The sequence below is a fragment of the Centruroides sculpturatus genome, unplaced genomic scaffold (assembly GCF_000671375.1).
Source record: "Centruroides sculpturatus isolate CEXI.00-Female unplaced genomic scaffold, Cexi_2.0 scaffold139, whole genome shotgun sequence".
NCBI classification, from domain to species: Eukaryota; Metazoa; Arthropoda; class Arachnida; order Scorpiones; family Buthidae; genus Centruroides; species Centruroides sculpturatus.
Genome location: NW_019384370.1, coordinates 866,432 through 880,888, shown reverse-complemented (window position 1 = coordinate 880,888; position 14,457 = coordinate 866,432). Strand labels below are relative to the sequence as shown.

The window sequence follows — 14,457 nt, the reverse complement described above, 5'->3', positions numbered from 1 at the left end:
TTGATTGAAAGAAAATTTCATTTTAAATGAAATAACCGGTGTTATGCACATATAATTTTTCTTATGAATATTTATTTTTTACTATATTATGTATACATTTATTTATTACTAGCTGTGTTACCTGTCATTGACGGGAAATACTTATTTCGTGAAATTATATTTACTTATCTAAAGAGTATATCTCTGGAGAATTGTTTGTTACAGATTCATAATATAGTATACCTATTAAAGATGTGCGATATATTTTCTAGATTAATTTATTGCATAACCTCCTGATATACATTTCGTGTAATATTATCAGGGGTAGAAATAAGCAGAGATTTGCAGCTACTAACACGTGAGCATGCAACATAGAGTTGGCGATGTGAAAAGCAACTTTATATGAGTTGCATTCATGAATCATTATCTGAAAATCACTTATTAAGTTAAACTTTAAAGTTGGAAGTTGAGCCATTCTTTGACTTAACTAGGATTGATAGTCTTCAACAAAAAAAAAAAAAATCTGCCAAATATCTTCAATGGCAGCTTCATCTTGTGCAGAAAGTAAAGAACCTATTAAATGATATATCTGTCCTTAAATTTAGAATGTTGCCATAAAATTTCTTTCGAGTATTTCAGTGGCACCAAAACATGTCATTTTAAAGGCCCTACTGTAAGCTCTAATGTTCTTTAAGAAATGTTTAGTGTCAGGATAAGCCCCATTTATCAATGATAGAAGAAGATCGGGAAGAAAGAATCCAGTGTAATTTTGCTAAAAGAGAAGCACACGCCCTGTAATTCATTCTTCCACTTCCGAGTACTGCAGTATCCACATACTTTATCCATAAACCTAATATTAAAAAAATCAAAAACTAAACTCCTAAAGGGCGGGCCAGCTTTAGGTACGGAGCCCGTTGCCCGTCTCTAACGGCGGCACCGAACAAAGCCAAACGTTTCCATTGATTCCAATGTAAAAGTGGACGATGTGCACACATTGCCAGATGCATTGCCAGCAATTCAAGGGTTTCTTCTATAGCGTGATGTAAAAATCAATAATAGTCTGTGGGGCAAGATATTTTTTACGAAATTTGAAACTTAATATCTGCTAAGAATTTTTAAAATTTCCGGAATTTTGCCGTTAGATGTTTGTTTATTTCGGCCATTTGTTTTTGACATGTTTAGGAAAATGAGAACACTGAATAGGGAGGAATGGCTCCATCATTATCTTTTGAACCAACCCGGAGACATAAATTATAAATGATGGAAAAATTAAAGAATGTTTGAAAAGTCCGGAAATAACGTTTTCACTTTTCGACTTTTGATGCGCAATTGAAAATTTTTCTTCGGTTCCAATCGACACAAACAGTTTTTTGCCGTGCAAGAATATCTGAAGGACAAAAGTATCGATTGAGCAGTCATCCAAGACCACAGTTCTTCGATTCGCAAAGTTTCTCTTCGAGAGTTTTCTCTTTTCTTCTGCATATAAATACATTTTCTGGTTCGTTTCGTCGAGCTGTCTCCAACGGCGTTTTTTCTTTTCCGGATCGAGTGTTTTTTCCAGAGCTACAGCTTCCGGAAATTTGGTACTTCTGGTGCTTTTTCCGAGGTTCGGCCGACGTAAGTTGTCTTCTCACTTATCGTTTTATTTGCCTTTTTATCTCCTGTGTCGTGGTAATTTCCGATTTCCTTTGTCTTTATTACTCTTGTTTTTCGCCACCGTTAAGCCTTAACGTGAAGAATAAGGCTTCTACTATTCTATTTCAAATGTCTTTTCTGCATTTATGCAAGAAATCGAACATATTTTTAGACCCTTCTAAAAATTCTCAACGATATTTAGTGTTTCATCGTATATAAAGTTTACGCGGGGAGCGCATGCGCATAAGTTGGCTTTATTCGAACTCTTCGTCTTAATATTCGATTTTATATTTATATGATTTGAGAACATCCAGCATATTTTTCGAATTTAGTATACCTGAAAAAGAACCCAGAAGGGGCTAGAAAACGTTTGTTATTAATTAATCACTTAGCGGTTAGTGGTTGCTGCCAACCTTTATTATCGTTATCCCAGTGTGGTAAGCAGATAGCTAAAAATTTTATACTTAGTATCGAAACCTAATTGTTGCACTCGGTGAAAACGGGTAAGATCGGCTATAATCTACTAATCTTAATCTTTGCTATCGTTATTTTTTCTCCGAGCAACGCTGGGCACATCTGCTAGTTCACAATAACAGTATTAGGAACACCCCCGAACCTCAAGTATTTATGGGTCGTCATTGATCAACGCCTCGCGTGGCCTGGCCGAACTCGTAACAGGCTTGGTGAATAAAGAGGCCCTCTTAGTGCCCAGAGGACCGAGTGAAAAAATAAATAAATAAAATCCTCGGAGTGGCAAGTGTGCCTTTGCCACTTTCACTGTTTCTCTAAAATTATCCTTTCTCAAAAGGAATGCAAGATTTTTATCTGCTTACAAAAGAACAGAAAAAGATTAGATCTGCAGAAACTGCTTTATTTTTGCAAACATTATGTTTTTACAAATTACATAAGTTTCATTCTTTAACGAGGGATTTTTAAACAGATTTTTAATAACATTTATATAGGTCCNTTGGCCCGCTGTCACTACGCTTCGCCAATCGCGTTAATTCTTGACAGTTGAAGCGGACAGACACGAGCGTCATGGCAGTATGTGATAAGTGATGATATCAAATATGGATAACAATGAAATGTCCTACACGTGTAAATAACTGAGAAAGAACAGAAAAGGACCGCGAAGTGAAAATGTGAAAATAAATATGGAATTGAGTCGATAACATAATCGAACGAGTCGAAGCAGCTTATTGGCACGAAATTCGCGGCCGTCAATGCCAAACAATTGTTGTCATAGACTTTGTAAAGCTAAATGCTTGTAATGAAAGTCACTTAGCGTGCACGGGCGAAAGCCTGGGGCCGTTCGGGCTATCAAGTTGTCGCGAATCTGTGAAATCATAACTGTGACTTATATCGACGTCCTATCTGTCTCTTTTATCCGTTATCACCAGGCTGAGTCACGTAATGTTAAAATGGGAACTCTACGACGGAAAAGTGACGAATCGAAGGTATCGTGAGCGCGTATTGTGATGTATGCACAGGCATAGCCTACATGGATTAGAGCGATAGAGGAAAGAGAAAGGGAAGAGCAAAGACGAGCGCTTAAAAAGAAGGATAGGCAGGGTCAGACCCTCAGATGTGCGAGGATTTTCCAACGATAGAAGTGTACGTATGCTGATCTTTGTAATTATAAATTGTGAATACATGTGACTAATATTATTTTCTTTTTTATTTTGTGCATGTTACAAGTTATAAATAAATATAAACAAACAACACTAACTCTATAACATTAACTCTAAATATCAAAATGATTTATTTACTGTGTTTTTGTTGTTTATAACTCCTGTTTTTAGGTATTCGGTATTCGGCCGAATAGTGAAAAATAGGCCGAATAGGCCGAATACCGAATAGTAACCGAATATTCGTTACATCACTAATAGAAATGTTGCGAAGACAACCAAAAATGGCCTTTTGCTCTTCAAAAAGTACAAATTATTCCTAGATATATTATTGTTAAAAACAATAGTTCCCGTGGAAGTGTGTTTGGGATTATTTGTACGCGTATCCGTTTCTTCGTAATTAAATAACCGTTCCCGTTTTCTCCATCCGAATACAAGAAGAATTTTTTTACCATTTTCTGTCATAAATACTTAAACGTGATACAGGGTTTAAGCTACTGTGGTTTAATGCATTTCCTGTGGAGCACTACGTCATATTACCACGAAAAGCTTAAAAAATCAAAAACTAAACTCCTGAATGGCGGGCCAGCTTTAGGCACGGGGCCCGTTGTCCGGCTCTAACTGCGGCACCGAACAAAGCCAAACGTTTCCATTGATTCCAATGTAAAAGTGGACGATGTGCACACATTGCCAGATGCAGTGCCAGCAATTCGGGGGTTTCTTCTATAGCGTGATGTAAAAATCAATAATAGTCTGTGGGGGCAAGATATTTTTTACGAAATTTGAAGCTTATTATCTGCTGAGAATTTTAAAAATTTCTGAAATTTTGCCGTTAGATTTGTTTATTTCGCCCATTTGTTTTTGATATGTTTAGGAAAATGAGAACACTGAATAGGGAGGAATGGCTTCATCGTATCTTTTGAACCAACCTGAAGACATAAATTATGATGGATAAATAAAAATGATGGAAAAAAATAGAGAATGTTTGAAAAGTCCGGAAATAATGCTTGCACTTTTCGACTTTTGACGTGCAATTGAAAATTTTTCTTTGGTTCCAATCGACACAAACAGTTTTTTGCAGTGCAAGAATAACAGAAGAACAAAAGTATGGATTGAACAGTCATCCAAGACCTCAGTTCTTCGTTTCGCAAAGTTTATCTTCAAGAGTTTTCTGTATTCTTATGCATATATATACATTTTCTGGTTCGTTTCGTCGAGCTGTCTCGAACGGCGTTTCTTCTTTTCCGGATCAAGTGTTTTTTCCAGAGCTACGGCTTCCGGAAATTTGGTACTTCTGATTGCTTTTTCCGAGGTTCGGTTGAACGTAAGTTGTCTTCTCACTTATCGTTATATTTGCCTTTTTATCCCCTGTATCATGGTAATTCCGATTTCCTTTGTCTTTATTACTCTTGTTTTTTCGCCACTGTTAAACCTTAAAAAGTTTAACGACGTTTGAACGTAACGTAGGTGCCAACTCTAAGAGGCCGGAACCCGTTCGACCCTCAGTAATATTTTAAAAGATTTCGCCCCCAAGTTGAATGTTAAAAAAAATAATTTCTATTTTTCAACTTTGAGGAAGCTGGCATCGTTGAAAATAATATTGGGGCTTACGGGTTCCGGCCTCTTAGAGTTGGCAACCATTGAACGTATTCATAAAACATTTCGATAATTGAACTGTGATTGATTTGTGCCATTTTACCACGCAGCAAAGGCTTCGTTATTCACCGTTTCAAGATGGCAGAAGAAACATTCAACGAATACTCTGCCTATTTATTAATGATATAGTTATTAAAGTTATTTGATATTATTATCAAAAGAAGTACAGTAATTTTTACCCTTTGGATGCCAAAGAGCGCTGATGATCACGAATAACAAGTACGAGCCTTTTCCATTCAAAATGTAACATTTTTAGCTATTTTCATTAAACCATTATAACTTCGTCGGATTTTATTTCTTTTGACTTTGTTTATGATCTCAGACAATATTTTTTCCCATGATTTCATATGAAATATGTTTAATAATTTATATATTTTCTAATTAAAATTTTTTTTATAAAACTGTAATTTTAAATTATATTAATTTGTATTTTTAACAGACTTTTATATATTGATGTGATTTGGACATTATATTTGATTTAAGTCTCATTTCTCCAATAAATAAGTGTAAAATCCTGTGTTTATTGTGTAGCAATTACTGGCTAATTATAAATTTTATTGACATACTGTATTCGGTTCGAAAACTTACAATGACGAATATAAATGCTGCTCTGTTTCTGGAACGTAGCACAGTAAAATTTTTATATTCAATATTAAATTTATTCTTTAATCAGTTTTTAATTAATATAAATTTTTTCCTATTTATTGTTTACTTTTGTATAAATTAACGCTTTTATCTGTTTGTTGTCATTACTGTCTGTAATTCTGCAATTTATTTATTTTTTTGAATTTTGTTCATTATCTAGAAAATATGGAAAAAATAATTATGTAAAATATCTCTGTAAAAGCACGTGTTTCTGTAAGTTTTGTTTACGATAGCAGTTTTGTGTGACGTTGTTATACGCTTCCTGCCTAAATCAGACAGCGCTACGATAAAGCACCCTCTTGCGATGGAAATTTGAAAAACAGTAACAAACACGTGTATTTACATAGATGAAATGATTATAGTTTAAAGAAATAATTTTATTTCCTATCACTTTTGAGATGACTTTATGTAAAAAATCCATTAGAGCAGGAAAAAGTTTGAATAAACAGGCCAATTTCATAAAGTTACTCAAAATATTCAAAAATACAGTATACAGCTTTTGGTATTCCACAAATGCACGTACTGTACAGTACTACCCAAATCTAGCTAATACATTCCAATACAAGTGAATTGCCCAAAAGAAAGTTAATCATCTATGTTACATCTCTTTTGATAATTTTTACTTTCGCGGCTGTTATATATAACAGAGGAAATGTATGGCGATCCGTCAAAAAATAACCCCCCTTTTTACATTTTTGAGGACAGGGCCGTGCCGTGCTATGATGCAGAGATCGGCGACATCAGGCGGCACCGTGAGGGGGCGGCATAAAAAACATACTTAGAAAATCTACCGCACGGCCCTGGTAAGATATACCAAATAATAAGAATTATAGCTTATATACGACTAATAATTTATATAAGGGGCGGCATTTCGAAGACTTGCATCATACTTGGAAAATCTACCGCACGGCCCTGTTCGAGGACACCTTGAAATGTCGAGAAATGCAAAAAAGGGGGGGGGGTAATTTCAGTATGTATGTTGTTAGTGTATAGCACGATTTTGTTCACACTGTTTGAAGCTTAATAACTCCTGTGCTTTTCGTCGAAATTTTGCAAGGAGGTTTATTAGGGAAATTGATACTATTAAATTTTGGTGGTTAAAGGTCGAGGGGATGGGGAGATAATGGGAGTCGTGTGTATCTCCAGTAAGATCGGACTCAATAACGATTTTACTCGTTAACATTTACAATTTTTTTTAATATATAAAACTCAGCCCTACCCACAAAATTAAGCTTTCTGCCATTTTATAATGTTAGTTAAAAATGTAAAAAGTTTTTGTAATAAAGCAAGATAGCAGATGGCGCCACGAAAATTTTAAATGTCGGAAAAGTCAACTCCCCACCCCTTGACAAGGGGAGGGAAGGGATTGAGTTTCAGTGGACGTCGGTGTATTTCATTAAATTTTATACTCTCTATATTTTATTTATTTCAGAATTTCTTGTGTGTTTCGTTTCTACTTATGATATCTACCATTCATAAAGTGATAAAGATTTCAAGGGGGGTTGTTTTGTTGGACATCCGAAGGTGAGGAGGTTATGGAAACGTGGACAAACTGGGACAAGAGGGGGAGAGTAAAAATTTCAAGAAAAATGTGGACGTATGGGCAGCTCCTAACATTGATGGTACCAACCCGATGTGTTCCAGTAGCATATTTAGCACTGAGTGTCCTGGTTTCCTGACCAACACGCGGGTACCTTGTTGATCCAGATGAAAAAACAAAGATTATGGCTATTGGTAGAGAAAGGGACTAACAATTAAACTTGGTAACAAATACTTAGAACACGTCAATAAGTTCTCATACTTAGGAACAATTTTTAGTGAAGACGGAAAGTTAGATTTAGAAATCAGCAATCAATTAAGTAAGGTAATTCAGGCAGGGAGCCACTCGAGCAAATACTGTATATCTGGAACAAGAAAGATATAAGTCAAGACAAAACAAGCTATGTACAACACAATTTTTAGCTATATTGATACATGGTTCTGAGAGTTGGATGAGAAATAAAGGAATTGACCAAAAATTACAAACTGCAATGAGAGTATTCAGAAAAATTAATGGTGTTAATAGATGGATATAATGGCAAAATCATATTAAAAAGGAAGAAAAGAAAAAACCACAAGGTAACTAATATTCAGATGAGAGTAAGTGAGCTAATCTGAGGTGGTTTGACCATTTAGAAAAAATGAGAGAAGAGCAACTTGCCAAACAGGTATTTGAAGCTAAAATCAAATGAAAAAACCAAAGGGACATCCTAGACAAAAATAGATTGATAGTGTTAAGCAGTCCTCAGAGGAGAGGAATTTAACTTTATTCTAGGCTAAAAATTTGCCCGTCGATTGAAGTTTGGAGAAAAGTAGTGGATGATAGTATAAAAGTTTGATTTTTCACCATATTGACCTGTACACCTTCTGGATATTATTTAATAGGAATGGATGATGATGACGATGACTGTGTTTACTGATACTTGAACATCTTATAGTATTGATGGATTAATTTGTAATATTTTAAAACAACATAAATAGGGATACTTCATTATAAAATTACATATAATTAAAAATTTTGTTAATAGAATATATAATTTTTTCTTTTATTAATAATTCACAAATTTATTCTCAAAAATTTATTTCCATAAATTTAAGAAATACAAAATTTTAAGCTTGTAATTTTGATTTAGCAGTATAAGCTAAATACCATAATAACACTGCAGTTACAGCTGCAACAAACTCACTCTGTACCCAAGGACCAAGATGTGTTCCCTATAAACAGATAATTATATATATAAAATCTAATTCTTAATTATTGTTTAAACAAATTACTTAATATAAATTATATTTAAAAATATGTCTTACTTTTAATATATTTATTGATATTTAATCCCATAACTGAATTCCAATACATACACAAAAAAGAAGCAAAGTTACCTGAATTTTTATTTGTATTCCATGTATTATGAAAACAAATTGAATTATCCCTTTGATTACACAAGTGTTAATAAGTTTTATAAATACTTGAAGATCTTGATTTTTAATCAAGATAATTAGTCCTTGATAGGGAGAAATGGAAAAAATGTACTAGAGAAGGAAACACTGACCCCATATAAACATAGGAAAAGGCAAAGATAAAGAAGATTAATCAAGATTTTCAAGTATCAACTTTATCGAGATTAAAATTTATTTAAATTCAAACAAGTTGAATAAAAATCATATGATAAATTCAGGTATAAAATAAAAAAAGTCAAAAAATATGACTTCACATTATGGTAAATTACAATGGATAAACTGTATTTTATACAATACAGTACAATAGCCCCTCATTATATTGTGCATGTCCAAGGACAAACCAAATATGGAATATATCAGATGACAGGTTATAACTGATCTATCCACCAGTTTTGTCTATTTTCCATCTCCAAGCTGACTTACCTTTCTGTGGATTGTTTTTCATACAATGGTAGTTATCAGGCCAATGATTATAAGTAAGGTAATATTTCTTTGCAAGTAGAAATTCAATGACAGCCACTTTTTAAAATTATTGGCTAAAGCAGTTTCATATTTGAAAGACAAAATAGTGTAATATATCTAAATGAGCAATATATAAGAGTCTACTGTATTATATACAGTCAGTTCTAAATGTTTAGAATAATTCTGGTACTTTGAAACCGTGCTAGTAGTTATTAGTAGTAATTCAAACACAAATTATTATTGTATTTATTTTCAGGCACTTGGCAATTTTTATCATCAAATTTTATTTAGTTGACAACTAAATAAAATTTGGTTTGCTCTGGGCGATGATGAATCAGTCAGTGAATGAGTCAGTCAGGACAAGCAATTTTATATATAAAGGGTTTTCCATTAAGGGCACTTGAACTTCAAAGTTAAATAAAACAAATTATGTATGAGATATCAATAATTTTATTTTTTTACTTGAAAGAGTATTCGATTATGTTATGTATGAAATATAATATTGGCCAAATGGCTGCCGTGGCTTTGCTGGGCAGCACGTATACGAGAGGTCCAATTTTTGATGATTCAACTGCATAAATTGGGCTTGATATCATTGATGGCATTGGTTATATTGACTTTTAAGGCATCAATTGTCTGCAGCTTATTTGCATAGACCTATGATTTAACGTAGCCCCACAAGAAAAAGTCTAATGGCGTTAAGCCACATAATCTCAGTGGCCAGCTGGTGTCACTGAAACGCAAGATAACCATGCCATCGAATTTGTCATGCAGAAGATCCATTGTTGCATGTGCTGTGTGGCAGTAGTGCCATTGTGTAGGAACCCCATATCCTTGAGATCCATATCTCCCAATTTAGGCCACAAAAAATTGATTATCATCAACCTGTACCTCTCACTGGAGACAGTTATGATGGTGCCAGCTTCATTTTGGAAGAAGTACAGACCAATGACCCCATCAGACCAAAATCCACACCAAACAGTGACTTTTTCTGGATGCATTTGCAACTGATGGGTCTCATGTGGATTGTTATCTCCCCAAATGCAACAAATTTGCTTGTTTACATAGCCATTCATCCAAAAATGGGCCTCGTCACTGAAGATGATTTTCTGTCCGAAATTGGGGTCCACTTCCAACTGCTCCAGAGCGCAGTCAGCAAATTCTCGACACTGCCTATAGTCGTTTACCTTCAGTTCCTGGGTCAATTGAATTTTGTATGGGGAGTGCAGGCCCGTCTCGACACAAAATTTGCCGAGTTGAGGTCTGTGAAAGGCCAAGTTCTTGGGTGCAACAACAAATTGACTGCAGGTTATCCTGCACACTAGGGTTTCTCATTTCCCGGGAAATTTGCCTCCAGCGGGATTACGGGAAAAATAATTTCTTTTCCCGGGATCCCGGGAAATTCCGGGATGAGATAGTAAAGTGGAATTTTATATGAATAAAAAAGATCATACAGGAATATCATAAATTTGAATAATTTAATTTATTTTCTAGTAAGTAACTAAAAGTATAGGGCCAATCTCACCCATACGGACACTTTAGGCTCAATTAATTTATGTTCTCCTACATTATAAGATGAAAGTAAAATAAAGCGTTTCATTGGGAGTTTTAATGATTACGAAAAAGAATACTATTTTATTTCTAAAGATGAAATAAAAAATAAACTAAAGTGCGATGAATGATATTTACTTTCAGCGAGTGCTCCGCTGTTCAATGATGCGCAAACACAATACATAGATATTACATGAACTAACAAGTAGAGACTTGTAAAACATAGGTAAATAATATGCAGCATGAAACCTCAAAAATTCTCTCTTAGGCGAGTCTTCAAGATGAAACTTTTCGTATAATAAATAATAGAAAGAAAACCTGACATGATAAATTATTATTGAAATGCGAGATTTCCCGGAAAAATAAAATTTCCCGGGATCTTTCTCGTAGGGACTAAACGGCGGGAATCCCGGGAAAGAAACCCTACTGCACACTCTTGTTCACTGCAGCAATGTTTTCTGCAGACCTCACATTTCAATAATGTACAGATGTTGTTTGATTGTTTACTAAACCAGCTGATTCAAATTTGTCCAACAAACAACAGTCGACTCAACAGGATGATTGTGTACACCGTAAAAATCACATAGCGCACAGAATGTAGCTTGAACTGAGCACTCATTTTGATAGTAAAGTTTAATGATTTGCACACGTTGCTCAACACTGTAATTTTCCATGATGATCTGCCTAACATTAATTACTCCAACCTCCAAATTTGACAGCTGTAGCTTCACTAGCATGGCCACTATACACAGTCAAAGTTCAAGCACCCCTAGTGGAAAACCCTGTATATGTAGATTTTAATTAATGACCAAGCAGAAGTTCCATTTTAAAAATTTGAAATCATACTATTTGTACAAAAACATAAGTGTAAAAGCTTGTCAAAATTAGAATGAAAACAAGTTTTAATATTGTTCAAACATGTGATTTCTTTTAAATTTGCCTATTTATGGAATTTAATTGTCAAACTTGTCTTGTTTTTACTTATATTTGGAATATATAATTAATAATAGAAATAGAAACCTATTCTAAACTAAATAAATTTCCTATTANTATTTCCTTCTAAAATGGAAATAAAGTTACGTGCCAAATGATATTGCTTACCGCAATTAATTGCATACTGCCACGTGTCATGTATGTATCAAATATGTCATTGTCAATTGGATTATTTTAGGATGTTCCCGTCCTCGTAATCACGTAAGATTACTGGATAATTTAATTTCTACATCTATATATATAATCGAGACGAGTTGATAATAATAATAATCAGCACAGAGCCCAAACGGTTAGGAGTTGAAAGTTGAAATTTGGTACACAGTTAGGATACGTCACGAGAACGCACACTAAGAAGGGATTTTTCGAAATACCTCCCCACGGGGGAGAGAGACAGGATTAAGCCTTAACACTTCCATGAACAATGGAAGTATTAAGTAACAATGGAAGTGTTACATAACAATGGAATTGTTAAGAGAAAGCAACGTGAAAGACGCAGATGCAGTTTTTTATGTTTTTGTGGGAAACCAAACATTTTTAGACCAATCTAAAAATTCTCTAATTAGTCCGGAAACAGGGGAACCAATTCTTGCATTTTGTGAAAACGGGAAAGGTTGACTATAACTTATCAATAATAATCTTAATCTTTGCTATCGTTACTTTTGCCCGAGCAACGCCGGGCCTACCTGCTAGTTCATTTATACTATTGCTTTCACTGTGTCAAGAGACCAGCAACTTATACCCAGGATGTATTATTGTGAGTACTTGGACAGGAATATACAGGCTATGTATGCCCAATACCCTAAAAACGTGGCTTTTCTGTTGGTACGATCTCAATGGCATCAAAATATAATACATTTTCACGCTAATACCGTACATAAATATTTCCATTTTTTATGTTGCCCGGCCATTAATTGCGTGTTATGAAATCGCGGTCAGATATTCTGTGAATTTATAAACCGAGACCGTAAAATGTTTGGTGTAAAATACAATAAAGTTGCCATAGAACTTACAATTAGCCAACTCGGCCCAGATCCAGCAAATAATTTATGGCAAATCTTATTCTAGAGCGGATCTTATTGTCGATGGACAGATGGAAGCAAAGAGATCCTTACTCGAACCGAACGTACTCGCATTCTCCACTTTTTGCCATTTTACACACTTTCTGCACGGATCTAAATGTAGAAAAAGAAGTATAATTATTCATTGGAAACGTATAACTCGATTCGAATTCCACTAAAACATATTTCGGCGTTGTATCGATCGACTGTAAATGTTGGCCTACAAAGAACGAAAGTTACATTTTGAAATTTTCTACTAATTCATTGGTTCGGTGACGTTTTTAATTCAATTTTTCATTCAAAATAGCTTATTTTTTCATTTCTATCTTAACTTTTCATCCAATCAGTAATGACACTGGCTTGGCGAACGAATAGGCCGATACAGCGCCGAACAATACGTGAAAGTTATGCGATTCGCAAACATTTCCAACTCAAATTTGTGTTTAGATCTTAATTCTATAAAAATTGTTGGTGTAATCGATACTTGGGCTTAGCGCCACACTCGATTTTTTGCCAATTTCAGAGGCTGAATCGAACTTTGTTCGCGCGTACAACATCTTACCTCTTAAAGGGTTTCCACATGCTCTTAAAGAACGACCCGAATTTCTTCAATCTATTTCTATCCCTGTAATGGCCAGGATTATCTTGCACGCAGTCTTCGTGCTCTGCCGGGTCTTCGTCTGTTTTGGTGTTTCGTGGAGGAACCGCGCTCTCACTATTGTTCACTCCTTCATCCTCCACATCTTCGACCAATCTCTCACTAAACAAGGAAAGAAATACTATAAATATATAATTTTCAAATTGAATTACGATGAATATTTAAAAATGGTAACACTTGGAAAACATTTTCTGTAATTTCTCACGAGGGTAAGAAACTATTAAACTTATTACTATTTATTGAAAAATTAAGACGATGATTCCTCGTATTTCTCAGAATAACCCCTCGTTACTCGTACATACAATATACACTAGTTTATTATATACAACAGTAATGTAATTTACCTGTTAAAACGTTGGCAGGCCGTCTGACAGATTGGTCGAACCTTCATCACAGCTTTTCTGTAAGCAAGCTTAATGTTATTTTCAAAAACGTCCAAACCTTCGAATTCATCGGTCGAGGGTTCGAACTGCTTCGAGAGGCCTTTCTTCATCTTGCTGCCTCGAAATTTAAAATCATCCAAATTGTGTGGACTGACGAATCTTCGCACGTCCACATCCAATCCCTCCCTAAATATGCAAAGAGAAAATTTACAACACAATAACTATTTAATTCTACTCTCAAACTACATTAGATTTCCGTGCTTTTAAGTTTATTCGACAAGGGGAAGGGCCTTTTATAAATCGGCTAGTCTAAATCTTTTTCTGTTATTTTCAAAAAAGACATATTAAATATATTTATTAAACGAAGTTCTGTTTAAAATTTTAGTAAATTTCGTCATATTAACGACCCTTCAGTACCAGAGTTAGACCTAATCTGTGATATAAAAGAGGCGTTTAAACAACAGTAAATTGAAAAGCCCTAAATTATCTTCTTAACGCCAGGCCTGAACTGTGCCTTATAAAGCCCTCTATTGCGGACAGCAATACAGGAAGACACAAAAATCGTAAAGTCGCAATCTTTACATTTAATCTAATTAGGCCTAATTATATATTGTAGATGGAAGTTTTTCTTTAAAGCCTTTAATTGCTAAAACCAATTTCTTATCCGAATAAATAGTAATGAAATGTCTCTTACCCAGGAGGATGGGGCAGGGGTCGATACTCTCTACCGTCAAAAAACATCTTCGAATCGCTTTCCAAATCGCACTCTTCCTATTAACAAGAGCAAAACTACGCAACAACAACCTTCTTCT

General features: G+C 34.6%; 1 protein-coding gene across 1 annotated transcript in view; it reads right to left on the bottom strand.

Moving 5' to 3' along the window:
• Nucleotides 1-8,146: 8,146 nt before the first annotated feature.
• Nucleotides 8,147-14,457, bottom strand: part of LOC111614545 (translocon-associated protein subunit delta-like) — a 25,971-nt gene continuing 19,660 nt past the window's right edge. Inside the window, exon 6 of the mRNA XM_023355921.1 lies at nucleotides 8,147-8,297. Within this exon, the coding sequence (XP_023211689.1) occupies nucleotides 8,193-8,297 (105 nt within the window). The 3' untranslated portion in view covers nucleotides 8,147-8,192. The remainder of the gene's footprint in view (nucleotides 8,298-14,457) is intronic.